At 37.6% G+C, this 18,208-nt stretch overlaps 1 protein-coding gene across 1 annotated transcript in view; it reads left to right on the top strand.

Annotated features, from left to right (window-relative positions):
• The window catches only part of COL28A1 (collagen type XXVIII alpha 1 chain), a 69,935-nt gene extending 52,054 nt beyond the window's left edge, over window positions 1-17,881 (top strand). Inside the window, exons 26-36 of the mRNA XM_049799048.1 lie at window positions 312-380; window positions 2,476-2,544; window positions 8,131-8,199; window positions 10,705-10,785; window positions 10,876-10,911; window positions 11,106-11,142; window positions 11,446-12,000; window positions 13,239-13,426; window positions 15,732-15,948; window positions 16,415-16,591; window positions 17,551-17,881. Coding sequence (XP_049655005.1) covers window positions 312-380; window positions 2,476-2,544; window positions 8,131-8,199; window positions 10,705-10,785; window positions 10,876-10,911; window positions 11,106-11,142; window positions 11,446-12,000; window positions 13,239-13,426; window positions 15,732-15,948; window positions 16,415-16,584 — 1,491 coding nt within the window. The 3' untranslated portion in view covers window positions 16,585-16,591; window positions 17,551-17,881. The remainder of the gene's footprint in view (window positions 1-311; window positions 381-2,475; window positions 2,545-8,130; window positions 8,200-10,704; window positions 10,786-10,875; window positions 10,912-11,105; window positions 11,143-11,445; window positions 12,001-13,238; window positions 13,427-15,731; window positions 15,949-16,414; window positions 16,592-17,550) is intronic.
• The last annotated feature ends 327 nt before the right edge of the window (window positions 17,882-18,208 follow it).

Raw genomic sequence — 18,208 nt, forward strand, 5'->3', positions numbered from 1 at the left:
CAAATGAGTTTGCTTTTCTTTTTCTTCTGTAGCTGATAAGTTTGCAAACTAGAGGCCTAATTGTTGGTGATTTTGATCACATGGACCTTTTCTTGGGGAAAAATGTTCTTCACCTGGAGCTTAAATAATGTGGGTGCCTGCGTTTTGGGCGGTTTTTAATATTGATCTGTAAAGCAACTGTTTACGTATGTAACATTTGTTTATTTTGTTTTTTTAAACTGTGTAGTTTGACTGACTGCTGCGTAAGTGGAACAAGATGTAACAGTTAATAGGTGATAATTAATTACAGACATTTCTGTGACTATTTTCAGGGAGACCGTGGAATGAGAGGCTATCCTGGGCCCCCGGGGCCACGGGGAAGCGGAACGGTTGGTCCCAAGGTTGGTACAATGCCATGTAGAAGCTTTTGTGCTCTTTTGTGATGCTGCCTGCCAGACTCTGATCTCTCAGACACCAAAATATCTTCATATTGATTTACATTGATGCAACCGCCAGAGAAATCAAGCATAAAAACATAGGCACTGACCATACAGTTCTACCAACCAGATTAGGAAGGAATACTAACTGGATGAAAATTGCATTTGCAGCTAAACTTATGAGATTACAGCTGGAAATTGAACAGAACTATCAGGTGGATAAATTAGTTAAATGATGCATTTCTTCTGTTTGTATCTATTCTGTTTCCAAGAGATTCTTTTGTGGTGGAAAATACGTTAAATGTGAATTTTGTGTTTGCAATTTTTGCTCAATGAAATTGAATCCAATTAATTTCATTAGTAAAACCATTAGGAAAGCAGCATGAAAAACAGAAAGTTAATTCTATAAGCAGCCAGCATGCAACATCTGGGCAATTTTTTCCTCCCTCCACTGAAATGAATTATAATTCTAAAAAGACATACTGGTAAGAAAAGAAGTTCAATGCATTGCCTGGATTTCTTTATTATAGGTGTATCCATCAGTTATTTTTATAAAGGGAATGAAGAGAAACATTGTGTATATTTCTCCACTTAAGTTAAAAATAGATACACCTTTGTAACTTTTTCTGTGATTTCCTTAGCAGAGATTAAAGTCTCCACCGCCATTTTGAATAAACTGGTATCTGAAAGGAGAAATGTTGCTCTATACCAACCTGTTACAGAAATGCAGTGAGCGACAGAGCACAAATATTTTCTCAGGATGTCTGACTTTGCCTTGCTTTCTGAAAGCTGCAGCAATTTCAGTACCTTGGTAAATCATACAGACACAGTCTGTTTAAATAAAGTAGGTTTGGACTGAGTGACAAAATCCTACAAATGTGTGACACTATGTGCTGCTTCCATAAAGCCTTCGAGAATGAAAAAATATGTTCTCTGTGGGGAAACATTATTTTGTTTTCAAGGGTGAGGGCCTGCTTGTAGCATCTAGTTCTTGAGAGAAGCTATTTAGCACAATGTTTTGTGTGAATCCCTGCTTAAAAATATATAGATTAACAGTATTTTTCACGAGAGATTCTGTCAAAGTTTGTGGCAAATTTTGTGTCTACACAGATGAGAATGATGACTTTTCAAACATCACTAATATCTAGAAGTTAAATATTTGAGCTATATTTTTCTATTTAATGATGATCAAGTTTTGATATACTTCTGCCTAAATATTCAACATATGCAAAATGTAGGTAATTTACATACCACTGAATGAATGCCATTTACTGTATTGGAGCACGGCAACTATTTATTATAAGACAGTAATCGAAAAATCCAACCTGACCTCTACAGAAGCAGTTATGAAGCTTGGTCAAATTTCAAAAGCTTTTTTCAACTAAATATAAAGAACAAAAAAAGGAAGAAAAAGTTTATTTTTTATGTAATCAAAGTGATACGCTTCACTTTGTCACTTTGAAATGTTAGATTATCTTGCCTCCAAACAGAAGGGCTTTACCTGGCTTTGACTGTATTGACACAAATCAGCAGGTGCTGCTTTGGCTTTTCTCTCTTCCCCTCCCACTTACAATTTTCTGAGTGACTGGTGCTCTCAGAGACTGTGATACCACAGGGGCTGGGCGTATTGGACGTGGTGCACAAGAACTAGCTAACTTGTCTGGCAGATTTACTTGTGCTGGGTTTTATTGCTCTGGTCCTTTGTGCCTTTACTGTTGTGCCTCTCTTGTGTGGAGTGATTGCACAAAGCTGTTGTATAAAGAAGGTTTCTGTTGGTTTCTACGTGGGAAAAACTGGGGAAAATATAACACTGTGTCATGGGCAGATTTTATTCTTTAATTATTTTCAGCTAAAATGTTCCTTTGCTTTCCTGGGAATTTGCCAATTATAATTACTAAGGCCCATAGCGAGAAATCATAAACCAAAAAAGAATCAGAACTAGTCTTTGACATGGTTTTACTTTTTGCTTGCAGTGACTTTGAGATGACTTCCTCACTGTCAGCAGGAATAGAGCTTACCGCCTAATTCTTCTTGGTTTTTGCCTCACTGACTGTTACAGGGTGTTATGGGACAGAAAGGCTTGCCTGGTCCACGTGGCCCCCCTGGTGACAGCATACAAGGAAACAAGGTAATCCAGTTTAATGTGATACCTGTCCAGTTTCTTCTCAAAACTGTCTCTTAAGGACATTCATTGTCTGTTTTTCACTTTGTCACTGAGCCAGTGAATACCTGCAAATATTCATTGTATATGTAAGTTTCTTGTTCATTAGGTCTGTAATATTTACTTTAACTGTTGAGTTTTCAGTATTGGCGGCATCCATTTGCTCTCCTATTATTCTTGTTGTTACAGGTATATTTAACCTGGAAAAAAGTCTCATCTCTGCCATATCTTACCGGTTTACTTAGATTTAAAGGACACTCCAAAGAAAAAATCCAGGGTTTTCTCTGGATGCCCTTGTAAAAACAGTAACAGAGATCTACCATGTCAAAATAAGTCAAACAACACATACAGGAATATAAAAGAAATCAGCCAGTCTCCCACATACTCTTCATCAGGTTTTTACTCACCCAGTTCCAGTCATAACCACAACTTCTCTTCTTATAAGGAGAAACACGAACATGGTAACATATTCTGAACATTCAAAGTTAATAAACTGCCTTGTCATAAATGTATGGAAGAAAATCATTAAAACTGGAGGCTTTAGTGGAGAACAACCCAAGTTTCTCCTATTTCTCTTAAATCAGTGTGCTTAAAGTTGACCATATGATTGAATATTTCCCTGGATCAGGAGGACTGTGCTTAGCTCGCCAACTCTAGGTTATCAAACCACTAATGATTCACTAAGATGGGCGTTCTTTTAGTTGGGTTGGGAAAGATGCCTCTCTATACTGCCGTTGGCTGTAGACACAAAAGCCACCAGGGAATTAATAGACAAAATAGGATTTCATTGGAAAATAATGACATGCTGAAACAAACAAACAAAAAAAATCATTTAAATGTACCTTGTTGGCAAAATGTTTAAGATGAGAATCTTTCTTTGGTTCTGCATGGAATTACAAGTTCTACCAAAAAAAGCACTGATTCCTTCTGAATTTGTTTTGTTCGGTACTTGCTCTGATTCCAGCTTCAATGTCTTCTATTTTTATATTCATGTTCAATCATTTCCCTCTTCATACTGCAGAGAGCCCTTCCTTTTTTCACTGTGAGGTGTTTCATGGCATAAAAACATACTTTACTGTGTTCTTTCTTTTCTCTTTTTTGTGTAACTCTCTTTCATTAAAAGATTCTGATTTATCTCATCAGGATTTTGCTAGACAGATCTCTACAGAGTTAGAATCATGACTGTCTAGACCTTTGGTTCTGATCTGTTTGTAGTTTTCTTCTATATTAATTCTTATCAGTAACCACAAAGCTATTGCATATTTTAATGTGAGGGCATAAGGAACTTCTTATTTTCTTTTCTCTTCTTCCTTTGTTTGCTGAAGGCTCTTTGCTCTATTCTTATGGAAAATAGAAGAATTTCTGCCATCTCTGTATGGCTTTATGGTATAGGAAAACTATTTCCTTCCTGGCTTTAATAGACATTTCTGATGTGTTTGCAGAATCTAATACTTGGGATATATCTCTGTTAATTCTATGTGTATGTAAGGTTATTTACAAAAGCACAATTGCCATTCTGAACAGAAATGTTTCAGCAATCAAATGCATCTGATGATACATGAAAAAAATATACAGATTATATAATATTTTTTTGGTTCCTGAAAAAGGATAAAGGTTAGTCAAAATATGCTCAGTGTGTACATATACATCTCTCTCTCTAACACCCCCCCCCGCGCCGTTTTGGATGCTATGTTGGCACTGCTATGAATAAATAGCTAAAGCATATTTTAGAAGTGTAGAGAACTCAGTTCCATTACGGAAGTTTTCCAGTGGAAGAACACGGTCCACTGGCATACACTGTCAGAAAAGGCATGTTTGTAATGTAAGGATGTGGAGTTTAGGGATTTAGGAAAGCAACACGTGCTCTGGCTATGGAAGGTCTTTGTCTTTGGGTTTGAAACAAAAACTGTAGTGATGAGGTGGATCAAACTCAGCTGGTGTTGTTTCTGTAGCTTCCCATGAGTTGTGTAGGTACAGTCTTGTCATTTAAATTTTCTTCCCTTAACAATCACTTTTTAAAATTATAGTTATTCTTATGTAATTCTTAGGAACAACTTCGGCAACTGTCTTGTTCTTGGAGTACCTGTTTCCTCCATACGCTGATGGTTGTTGAGTTTCTATCTATCTCTTCTGTCCTTCTATCTCTTCACAGCCACGTCAAACTTCATTCTTTTTGGCCACTATTCATCAGCTTAAAGCTACTATACTCCTGCATTTGAACTATCAATATCACTCCAAGTATTTTTTTTATATATACATAGAGCTCAGTCTGCATATGGCAAGAACAGAATGTCAAAAAGGAGATGGTTTTCAAGTAACTTTATGTTGATAGCTACATTCACAGGTCTTCTCTTTTTATGCTTGGTTTCCTTTCCAAACCACAGTCTAGACATTCTCAGATCTGCACTCAGTTCATAGAAGGACTTTTTCACATAAAAGTCCTCTTATTGATCAGTAATCTAGCAGGATATTAGGGTCAGGGATCCAAGGGTCTGCATTTTTACATGCATAGCACTTTGGTTTTTATGATAAGACTAATGGTTAAGTTTGAATTTAATTATGTAGGTTGGATTGAACAGGCAAAGCAATAAATATTTTTAAATTAATACAGCACACTTCTTGGTTTTTACTAAATGTTCAGTTGTGGTATCTATGATAAATCCTTCATATTTTGATTGATTCCACAAGTAGAGGAAGCAGGATTTGGTTCTGCAGCTGACTTTTTAGAGGATAAAACTCACATGTATGCCTGTGAGAAACGTCAGCTGTACAGGTATGGATTTTTTTAGAACAGTAGGTCTCATTCAGTTTTCATTGCCTGAACACCATCCTAACAATGTCAAATGGGCTGTTACAAATGGCAGCAATAAATCTATAGTTTTGTCAGATCTGACGTTTATTATTAGTGAAGGACGACTGGAATATACAGCATATCCTAATTCTGGTTCATATGTATGTGCTTGGCAGATCTGCAAAGATGTTAATCAGGAAGCTGTGTGATGACTCTAGTCAGGAGGGATAGTCGGTCCCAGTGCTGGACAGCAAGCATTGAAACAAGCCGGCACACTGTTTCACTATGTTTAAAAGCCATTTGCATTAATAACCTATGTGAAGGACCCAGGAAGCACAATCCTGCTAAAAAGTGACTTAAAGTAAATGAGATTAAATAGTCACTGTGCGTTCCTCCAACAGCACAAAATAAATTGCCTTGTGCATTCCATTGCCTTAGGAATATTTCCTATTTGGAAGCAATTTTTTTTTTTTTTTTTCCTAGTGAATCAGCTACGTAATTTGGTGCATCAGTTTCTTTTCCAGTCTCCAGAGTCTACGTAACAGTGTCTGAATTTTTGCTGCTGTAAGAAATTGGGGAGAGGGAAGGGGGGAAGTTCTGCTTACAGAGGCAAGAGGCTGCCTGTTAGCAGGTCAGTGATCGGTAGCCCCAATGACGAGGAGAGCATTTTAGCTCCCTGAGTTAGGACTAGTGGAGCAAGAGGCTCCCACAGGACATGGCTGTAAAGGCAGTGCTCCAGTGGAGATGTGAACAGCAGAGTGCAGCGGGTGCCTTTGCCTAGCATGGGGCAAGACCACAACGCACCCATGTGTGAGCAGAAGCTCCCGTCTTAGCAGGATCTCAGTCAAATCTTGAATTTGGACAGGGAAAACCATCCATGGACCATGACTCGTAGTATACTGCCTCTTCTAGGAGCTGCATCTCATCGTCTAACTCCTGGTGAATTCCCAACTCGTGGGACTCAGGAGCCTTGAGCACAAAGAAGAGAAGGCTGACTTGGCTGTGCACTGTGCAGCTGCTTCTCTGCCGGCAGAAATCCATGAGCTCCTATCCAGCAAAGCAGGAATGGTCAGTGGTCGGTCCTTCTGCGCTAGTGGGCCTTTGGTGAAGGCTGGAGTCTTGATAAATTTCGAAACGTTTTTGTATTTCTCTGCCCATTATGAGCAATATAACCCCTTTAGGGCCATTTGTGAGCAGCTATACAAGTGTTAGTAAAAGATGCTTTAGTGAGACAGTCTGAGAGCTCTTGACTGAAAAATAAAACTAACCTTGTACTTGCATCTCATAGGCTAGGTTTGGTACAGGTGATGACTGCTCCTGATCTCATTGACATTCTCTGGAGCTGGTTTTGGTATCTGCACCAGTGTCCTGGTTGCAGCTGGGATAGAGTTAACTGTGTTCCTAGTAGCGGGTACAGTGCTGTGTTTTGAGTTCAGTATGAGAAGAATGTTGATAACACTGTTTTCAGTTGTTCAGTAGTGTTTAGACTAAAGTCAAGGATTTTTCAGCTCCTCATGCCCAGCCAGCGAGAAAGCTGGAGGGACACAAGAAGTTGGCACAGGACACAGCCAGGGCACCTGACCCAAACTGGCCAACAGTGTATTCCATCCCATTCCATGGGACGTCCCATCCAGTATAGGAACTGGGGGTTGTGGCTGGGGATGGGGGGAATTGCTGCTCGGAGATAAACTGGGCGTCAATCAGTGGGTGGTGAGCAATCGCACTGTACATCATTTGTATATTGCAATCCTTTTATTATTACTGTTGTCATTTTATTAGTGTTATCATTATTAGTTTCTTCTTTTCTGTTCTATTAAACCGTTCTTATCTCAACCTATGAGTTTTACTTCTTTTCCCGATTTTCTCCCCCATCCCACTGGGTGGGGGGGAGTGAGTGAGCGGCTGCGTGGTGCTTAGCTGCTGGCTGGGGTTAAACCACGACAACCAGACACTGCTGATATGTGAATTATGTATGTAATGTGAATTACGGTGAAGCATTTAGGTACCAGGGAATATAATCACCCCAGCTGTGTTTAAAATGCATACAGCAGTTGATCTGAAGAAAATATTTGTGTTACCCTATGAAATAAAGCAGCAAAGTTTCTGGAAGCCAGATGCTGTGAAGGATTTTCTGTACGTATTTTATTACAGCTGTGTTTTATAACATGTTGTATGCCCACACTGTGAGCATGAACATGCTTTTCAAGTCTGTGTGCATGCAGCACGGCATGCGTAACAATCATTATAAGCAAATTTGAACTTTGTAGCTGGACTGATACTGTCTTCTGAAGTATCAGCAGAAAGATGTTCTGCTCTCCACATTGTGAAAAGCAGAGATGTCTTTTTATTTACTTAAGATCAGAAAAACTTAGTCAACCCTGCAGAGATTCTGGGTGTGTATTTATAGAGAACATTTGTGCTGGACCTCATTTTACTGCTTGTGGACTGGATGAATAACTGTCTGGGCCTCAATGAGGTTACTTTTGTCTGTCATCTGTTTCAATGAAATGACAATATTCCATTTAATTTATCAGGAATAAATTCTTCATTATATACTTTATAAAGGCTTTATGTGTGTTCTGAATCAAACCCAATTGCTTATTTCTCCAGCTTTAGACCAATTCTGTCTTGAAAATTATGTGCTTCATTGCATAATACAAATATCTGGCTTTCTCTATAATGTAGAATGTTATAAAATTAATAGATACAACATAGATTTTACTTTAATTTTCAGTTAAACTTACTTTCCTTATTCTGTTCAGGGAGAAAAAGGAAATCAAGGTTTTCCTGGACCAAAGGGATCAATAGGAATTGGCCTTCCTGGACCAAAGGTAAATTCTAGTCTTGCAGTATGGAAAAAAAGGTAATTTTTTTCTTCCTTTATTGGTTATTGGGTGTGACAGGTGTTTGAAGATAAATAGAAGGCAAAGACATTGCCTCGTATAGCTAGCAAGGTAAGTGCCTACTACTTACTGTCAGCTTTGAAGTCTGTGAAAATCCTAATTGTCATTAAAGACCAGGCTCTAAAGTAGGATCTAGAATGAGGTCATACCTTTTAGCAGGAGAATAAAATTAGTCAAATTATGTATTCAGTTATCTTAGATATTTTTCAGGTATTACAAAATAGCCTTTTATTTGCCAGGCTTTGACCAAAAAAAAAAGAATTGCTTTTTGACTAATATATTTTAAGGGCTTTGTTTTATTTGACTCTTTTTTTTTTTTTTTACGATGATTGAAGCCAAAGCTTGAATCTTTCCTTACTGAACAACTTCCTGGTTGATAAAAAAATTGTAAGAATTTCCTACACATACCTATTCCCACCTAACAAAATTTGCGCAAAATGAATTAAAATATTTTGGCTATTTATTAGTGATTTTCAGATGTGCAGCTTCTGATGGAAGCAGCCTGGCCAAAGGAAACCAGGGCTTATGGTCAATGTGGATGTGCAGACCAGCTATGTGCACGCACAACTGAGAACAGTGTCCCCAGGCGGAATGAGCGTTGATGTAAATGCACGGTGCGGTACACTACCTTTAATTCACAGCATGGGCCTGGGCCAGCTGGGCAGCCCCTCTGCAATATTATAACATAGCTGAAATACTGAATTTATTGGGAAGGCTCTGTCTGAAAACCCTGAGAAGAAAACCCATGGCAGTCTTCATGGGAGAGCAGAGATGATCAGGCTCCCTAACTTTAAGACGTTACCCAAATAAGAGTTCAATCCCTTCTGTAGTCACCTGAGGCAGGCAGTACCCACTCAGAGCCCCAGCCATTTGTTGCCTGCACTAATGATGTTCATGGTACTATGGTCTACGCTAGCTCACATTATATAGCACTTTCTCAGACTTCTGTATTATTCAAGCTACTACAGCTTGGAGCTTTTATGCAACAGTGAATGTCAAGCTCTTTCACACAGATTCAAATTTCTGCATCCTAACTCTGTTTTCTCTGAGATGCCAAATGCTATATACTGTAATAATAATTGCAATATTTTCACTCTTCTTCATATTCATCTTGTATCTTGACTAATTTTCGAGACCCCATGTAAATCTCTCCAAATACTCACAATTTTACTGTTTGCTGTTAATATAGCAGACTTCTCACACATGAAAATGAATGGTTTAGTTCAGTAGGAATTTCATATATGTGCCAAATACCAAAGAGATCAGGTTTTCATATATTTATGTGTAAGAAAGTAGCAGCAGCACTGCAGTCAGTAGATCATATTTGCTCTCCCTTACGCTGACATTAATTTTGATGAGGTTAGATTCAATTTATGGACAGGTAATGGAAAGTAATATCCTTTGCTGGATATTATGATTTTTTGAAATAGAATAGAAACTGTCTTCCAAGAGCTTACTTAGCGAAGACTGGTTTCTTAATGCTGTGGAGGAGCTGTGTACAATTTTGAGGTTTATACCAGTTTGAATAAGATCAGAATCAGATTGAGACAATCAAAAGGGTTCCTTAAAATTGATAGTCACCATGGCAAATTCTGTAACACAGGAGGTATCTATGTGATTCCATTGGCTGGGTAATAATGAGGAATAATATCAAAGTAGACAGTAATCTAGATAAATTTCTGACCTTTAACATTTCAAATGAAATGTAACATGGTCAGTAACTTCCAGAGAGAAGTAAAAAACTGTCCTGCACTATCTCCTTCTTGAAGAAATATGTAATTTAGAACCCAAATCTTTTGATAGTATGTTTCATACTTGCATTACGTGAAAACTGTCTCTTGAAATACCATAATGTTGAATGCTTTCTCTTTTTGGAAATCAAAAGATTTAGTGACTTGAGGAAAAAAGTGCAGAATTACTTCTGAATGCGAAACTACATATTTCCAATGGATGTAACAGTCCAGGCATGCCTTTTCCTCTGTTCTTTGCAAGCTCCCAGTTTTTCGTGTTGGTTCTATACAAAGCTGGTGTGAGTTTCAGTACATTGGCTGATGTAAGGCAGTTATGTCTCTCCATAGGTTTGAATTAACATAGGTCCAGCATAAACGTTATTTTAGAGTTCAAGAAAATCAAAGAAGAGTAAAAATTTTAAATTCTTGACATTTGCATAAAGATGTCTTTACCCCTTACTCCTGAATTAAGGTAATTTTCCACAGAAATTTCTTAAAGGTGTTTCTACTGCCCATCTTGGTTTCTCTGAGAGCCTGCTTTCAGATGTTCTCTTCACAATACATACAACATAAACCAGCCACACACACACAAAAAAAAAAATCTGAAAGTTTATCTTAAAAGCTCATCGAACCATAACTCCAGCTCTGACTGTCAACAAAACTGGAGTTACTGACTGTGTTTAATATGGATGTTCTAAATTAGGGAGACTATGGAGATAAAGGTGATCCAGGGACCAAAGGTGCCAAAGGAGAGGCTGGAGACCCAGGACCTCCAGGACCAAAGGTGAAACACATTTTCGTATTACTTAATTTTACACAATAGAAATTAGACAAATTTGGCTTTTGTTAATCATTGCATTCTACACATTTTCAGGGAATTTGGGGAAGAAAAGGCGAACCTGGTCTTTCGGTAAGTATGTACATGAGTTAATTTAAAAGATAGGAGTTTATTTCGGGGAAATATTTAAAGGTTATGTGATGTTACACAAGGTTGTTTATGGGGCATTGCGTTGCCTGCATTTTTGTAAAAAAATAAATACATAGGTAGATTTCAGCATTCGTAAAACTAGAACACACAGCAAATTAATTAATACTCTTTTTCAGAGAGAAGAAGTTATCAGACTTATCAGTGAAATATGTGGTAAGCATTCCAATATGGAAAAAAATTAGTTCTAATAAAACACACTGAATTTATATTGATGGAATGGATTTGTCCTCTGCATGTTTGTGTGTAAGGATACCATTGATGTGAAAATGATGCTCACTATGTTGCCAGAGCTATACTGGAAGTAATTTGGTCCAGCTCTGTTTCTATTTTCAGTATCAGTAACTATCAGTGAATTCACTAATTGAGCTTTAACTGACTGTAAATCTGATATATGAGTTCAATTTGTCTTTATGAAGGTGGTTTCTCATAAAATGCCTGAAATGGTTATTCTTCTAGGTTGTGGTATCAGATGTAGAGTAACACCACTGGAACTAGTATTTGTCATTGACAGTTCAGAAAGCGTTGGACCAGATAACTTCAACATTACCAAAACTTTTATGAAAACAATCATTGACAAGATATCTGCCAACAACGCTACAACCCGCATTGGCATTATCAACTTCAGCCATAAAGTGGAGTTGGTGTCTTCTCTGAAGCAATACTCAACCAAAGAATACCTGAAATCAGCTGTTGATAAAATGCCTTACTTAGGAGAAGGCACATACACAGCTTCTGCTATCCGAGAAGCCATTCAGTTATTTCAGGCAGCACGCCCAGCAGTAAGAAAAGTGGCTGTTGTAATAACAGATGGACAAGCGGACACTCGTGATAAAGTACGGCTAGATACCATAGCAAGAGAGGCCCATGCTATGAATATTGAGGTATTCGTCATTGGGATTGTTCAAAGGACTGATCCTCATTATGATGATTTTCTGAAAGAAATGCAGCTCATCGCAACAGACCCTGATGAAGAACATATTTACCAGATAGATGACTTCATGACACTTTCAGGTAAAAGAAACTATTTTAGTAAGAAGAAACTTGGAATAAGCATATAAGAGGGTCTGGCTCTTCCCATAGCAAGGCAAAGGCAGCCTGCTGATTGGCAGCTTATGTTTCTCTTTTGGATGCAGCTCTTTATTCTTTTTCTCTTCTTCTTTGGCCAAATGAAACCTTTGCCAAATTTTTACCTCTTGCAGAAACAATAAAACACGATGAATGTCAGTTTTCTGAGCCAAGGCCTTCTTTGGGGCACTCCTCTTTTGTGAGAGCTTGCATCAGCCTTCCCTCACAGTCCTTTTGTGCTTGGCCATGGTTTCATCCCAGACAAGTGTAGATTTCCTTCCACCTTGACACAACATCTCTATCTCATTCTCTCTCTTTATTTCATATGGCTCTTGTCAGTCTTGGAGTCCCTCTACCACCTCTTACAAGCACTCCTGGTTTTTTTCCTGAAAGTCACAGGGAAACCTACGCTTTTGTCCTGATTCTAGGTGAAAAGTGGTGGAGCAACACACAAGGAAATGGGATCTGATAGTATATTGTATATTTCTAACTGTGGCTTGAGAAAATCTTGTGGCCACAGCTGGAATCAAGAGAAAATCCAAAGAAAACCTATAATGACCCATGGAAAAAAAAAAAAACCAACAGTACATTGATCTACACTAACCACAGACTAGCCCTATAAAGTATATTTTTCCCGAGCATAAACTTATTTTGCTATGCTGAGTCTGTGGATGGAGTTAAGTCTGGATTTAAGGTGTTAACAGTAAGAAGAGAGTCCAAGCTAAGGTTCTGGTCCCAACTGGGATTAAATGTAGGGCTCTGACTCAGGCTCCAGCATTCAACATAAAAGTATTCCTAGTCACTGATTATTTTTTTTTTGTGCAAATAAGTAGAATGTGTCACCCAGTTTTTCTTTTTCCTTCTTACATGTAATGCTTTCTTCACTTCACTCTGGTTTCTTTTTTCCTTCACTGTTGAGCTATGACTTCTGCTTAAAAAAATTACTTGGTATTTTTATCTGTTTCTCCTTAAAAGAACAAAAGGGCCTTAAAATCAAATAATTCAGACACTGTGTTACTTTATTAGTTCTCATTTGCATTTTGACATAACTTTAGAAGATGGTCTTTCACAAGTCGCTATCGTTAAAGATTTAGTGTTAATACTGCACTAAAAGCTTGTGGTGAATCATTATGACTTTTCTTGATTACCCTTAATAAATTTCATCATTCTGTTAATCTTTTCAGCTCTTGAAAATAAATTGATCACAAAAATCTGTGAGAATGTGTCTGAAGTCTACACCAGAAAAGATATTGTTTTATCTCTATCTCCAAGTCCAGAATCTGAAATTGCTAGTGAAGATACCAATAGCCAGTTACCCAAAATGACAACTTCAGAGGTTTATACGGTCCCTACAGAAGAAATCAGTCATCCAGTAAGTAAAGAAGTAACAGTTATCAAATGTTTTTTACAGATGTGTGTCTTTATTTGAATTCAAACACTCTTTATTTCACCATTCACCAGTCTTTTAATATGCAAATAATGTGTCATTTGGCTAGACCAAAAGATTTGAACAAAACTTTTAGAGTGAGCTTATTTGTTGAGAACAGAGACTTACAGAAGAAAGAGCATAATACCATTTCTTAATTGCAATAAGTGCCAACAGTCCTCATGTTTTTCGTAGTTCTTATTCATCTTAGAAGGGAGTTAGAAATCTTACAGATAGGTCTCTACTGAGGCAGACACATAGTGTATAAGGCATTTATTTATGTGCAAGCTGAGTGTTAGTACAATGCTTCTTGTCGTGGAAGATAAGAACACCTGCTTTCCAGGTGTTATTAAGCCTTCAGTATTGTTTTGCTGTCCACATTGGGCTGTAGTTCTAGGACTCCTCATTCATGTTACTCTTCATTCTCCAGCTTTAAATTCCTCCTACCCTGCATTGGGGTTCTGCCCTCCAACGTGGTGCTGCTGCACAGATAGGCAGGTGGAGTTTTAATGCAATAGATAAATGTTTTCTGCAGGTGTGTATCACCTTAGTTCCCTTATTAGGTCTTTGGTATTTTTCAGCCACTGTCGTCTTATCAGAGTAGGAAATTTGTCACCTTTACAGTATATCACTATTAACTCTCTAGGGTGTTTTTATTGCTTTGCCTAAAAATAGCCAATGATAAAAATTGGGCATTGCTTGCCCCTATAACCTGTTGAATAAACTACTGAAATATTTGATGTATAAACTTCTGTAGCTGCATGGAATGGATATAGTGGACCATGATACTGGTATTTAAATATTAAGTGAATTGAATGCAGATTGGAGCTAATTAAATATTACTGGCTTACCGTGGAGGAGTCAATGGATTAGCCGATATCAATCCTTTGGATTATTGTTTATGTAATATCATTCATATTTAAATAGTTCACTTTCAAAATTCAGTTTAATTTCTTTGAGTAAGAACTCCCTGCGTAGGTGTAGTTGATTTAGGTTTGGGGCTTATAATACCTCCAGGCAGATCTGTGTGACACTGGGGGTCAATTTTGACATTCTGTATCATTAAGAAAAATAAATGTAAACCTGGATTTATAGCTGCTGACTTTATAAAGCATGTGATAAGGATCACAGATAGAATTAATTTTAAGTTATTAGATGCTCACACTCTTGGTTCTGGCTGGCAATGGTTATAGCTAAATCTTCAAAACTGTTGAATTACTATCAGAAATAAACACAGCCTTTTTGTAGACCTGGAGAAGAAATGCAATATGCAAAGGATTCGATGAATTGTCTACACATTTACATTTCACCTAGACTTCATTTTTCAGAGTCCAAATAACTCTGAAGAGTTTTCTTAAACTGACTTAAGTGTCTCAGTAGTGGCCTGTAAATGGGAAGATATTAAATAGTATCAGATTCCCTCCTGTTCTCAGTAGGTAATCAACATGTGAGACTAATTCAGTCATTTGTACTATACTATATTAAGATCCTTGCAAATCTTCTTGAATATACTAAAACACTAGAAGGGCAAATTTTTATATAATAGTCTTAATTTGAAGAGCACAGTTGGCCTCTCAACAGGTCCATCAAGGTAAACTCTAAAATTCTAATGATTAGCAACTGGCTGTTAGCTAGGAAAACCCATAGGAAAACGGGTGATTTGTCACTTGGCTTGATACAGGCAAGGACAGATCTATGAGATAATCTTACTAATAGGATGTGGTTCCTATAACACAAGTTTTGGAAAATTTTGCTGTACTCAAGGGATTCCACATCTGAAATGATCTTTAGAGGAGCAATAATGTACATGTGTTTTTCTATCAATAACAAGTATCCTGTTCCTCTTGCCTGCCATTTTCCACTCCTTGATAGATTGAAGATGTCAGATCATTCCCAGTGAGTGTACTAGATGTTAAAAAGCACTGATTTACCCCAGAGTTCCTCCCATTTTTTTGTTTTATTGATATTACAGACTAAGCAATGACTAAAATTTTGCTTCAAATGGATGAATTCAGCTTAGTGACTCAATAGAAGGCATTACTTTGCCTTTTCATTCAGCCATCAGTGTTAGAAAATCATGGTCACGTACTGAGTAATCACTAGAAGGAGGTCTGAACCCACCTGCTGTAATGGTAATTTTTTTTTCACATGTTATTTAGCAAAAGTTTCCTACGTAATTATCTCAGTTTTTTCTTGTAGCATCTGAGCCCAGACAGAATTTTAAGTTATAAGATTTTGACTCCTTTTGCAGCCTAGTCCACCACAGACCAGATATACTGAGCCACTGCCATCTGCTCAGGATCACACTGTGACCACCCCTGCTCACAGAGAATCGAGATTTCCCCCACTTTATGACATATCTGAAATGAGACCTCAGAGTCCAGTTGTCAATTCTTTGTTCAATGTAACTGCTACAGAAGATCACCACCTAACTGTGTTGCAAACACAGGTAGCAACAACCCAAAAAGGTAAGTAATAAATACTGTCCTCAGGTACTGGGTAGCAAGTCTTCACCAAAAAAAATAACAAGAAAACCCCACTCCCTCCCTAATATAGTTACTAGATTTTTATCACCTTTTGTTTTTCTGGGTGTTCTGTCTACAGACATCACACACAGAGAGCACCAGATTTTCAAACCTGGAAGACAAACAACTCTTGCATACCAATTGTGTGCTTAGGTATTTAAATAGCAGCTTGGTTCTTACATCTGGATTTAGGCAGTCTCATTTCAAACTGATCCTGTATTTGTTTAGGCCTGTTCGGGTAACTCATTAATAGAAATGGAGTTTGGCTACAAATTTGAGAGAGGCATATATATTCCCAGGCACTACAAGTAAGAAAACGAAGGGTTGCTCTTTTTACTGAAGGAGGCGCTTCTAGGGTAACGTAACTTATCCCCAGAATCCAAGCTAACTTTTACTGATATACTTTCAGATCCAAGGTGCTTGGAACCTATGAAACCAGGGGATTGTCGGGACTATGTGGTGAAATGGTATTATGACAAGAACGGCAATTCTTGTGGCCAGTTCTGGTACGGAGGTTGCAATGGTACCAACAATAGATTTGAAACAGAAAAAGAATGTCGAGAAACCTGCAGTGATTGATGAATAAGTAAGTTGTCTCCATCAGATCCTCCTTCGATCACCTCTTTTCCAAGCTAAAAAGATTTAGTCTATTTAAATGTGTCCCATACTATCCATACATATTGTATCATCTTTGATACCTTTGATCAACCTTGATATGTTTGTCTGAACCTTTTTGAGATGGTGGGACCAGAAGTGCACTTCATAGTCATGGATTTATACAGGGACACAGTGAGGTTTTCTACTTGCTCTCTAGTCCTTATCTTACAGTCTCTAACATTGTATTTGATTTTTTGACCATTACTGAGATTGGAGGTGATATTCTCATAGGTCATAATTCCAAGACTTCATCTATAGGATGAGCTGAGAACCCATCATATTATATGTGAATTTATGATCATTTTTCCCCTTGTGTATTATTTCACATTTATCAAAACTCAGTTTTCCTCTTCCACTCACAGCTCACACAGTCAATGTCACAAGGTACTTTTGCAATTTCTTGCAGTCAGCTTCTTTATTACTGCAGAGTAACACAGTATTGTCACCAATTTTGTCAGCTCACTTTTTACTCCCTTCTCTAGATCACATACAACTATGTTGAGTAGGACAGACCATAGCGTACACCCTCCAGTGACTTCTCTCCACTGACCATTTATCCCCTTTCCTTTGTTCTATTCTTTTCACCACTTACAAATTAGAAGACTGTCCCTCTCAAACCAATATAACCTTCCTTTGGGGAGGAACCTTATGTTTTGGAAATCCAAGCATACTATACTACCTGCCTTAGGTCCACATGCTTAGTGACTGAGGCATGGACTTCAGAGGTTGCTTATCAGGAGTGCATAACTTCTTTTACAAAAGCCATATAGCTCATCCTCAATGAATTGTACTCTATTTCATCTTTCAGTACAGGAAAATTCTATTGAACTTCAGCTTGTGTTCTTCTAAACATTTCAGGAAAATTAAACAATTCCTTATTTCTTCTAGAAATGACTGCTGTTTGGAGTTTTTAAAGCTGGAAATTCATGTGTATTGAGGAAGAACTGACTGAGAAGAATCCAAAGTGATGTGTTAACCTGAATATATTACTACCACTCTCTACCGCTTTCCCCAATATTGTATTCACAGTAACTAGATTCCTGTTTAACGTATGTTATCTGCAACACCATAGCAATAACTTACGATTACACATACACATGCATGGGAGCACACCTTTTCCCTCCACATTTATATTAACTTGTTACTACTACATGTGGCAATGATGAGATTCTATTTTTGGGATTAAAAAGTCAAAAGTGTTTACACTTAGCATTTAATGACAGAGGTCTCAGTTTCATGGAAGAATAAAATATGCTCTAGTTTAAAACAGAGTAAGTGGTTCCTGAAATTAGCACTCTTAATTTATGTCTCTAAATGCTGTATTAAGATTTCCATTAATTAGAGTACCTCTTTGGAATGTAAATACCATATCTATAGGTAATTAGAGGGGCCTTTCCCCCCATTAAAGCACATTTGGATTAACATCAATATAATCTTTTCAATTATAAAGGTAGGACTTTCATTCAGAATTACAATAAAAACAGGATTCTTTGTGTCCTTTAGGCTAGTCAATACATTTCAATTTCTCAGGGCCTCTGTGTTAGGG

Source organism: Accipiter gentilis, chromosome 4 (assembly GCF_929443795.1).
Source record: "Accipiter gentilis chromosome 4, bAccGen1.1, whole genome shotgun sequence".
Lineage (NCBI taxonomy): Eukaryota > Metazoa > Chordata > Aves > Accipitriformes > Accipitridae > Astur > Astur gentilis.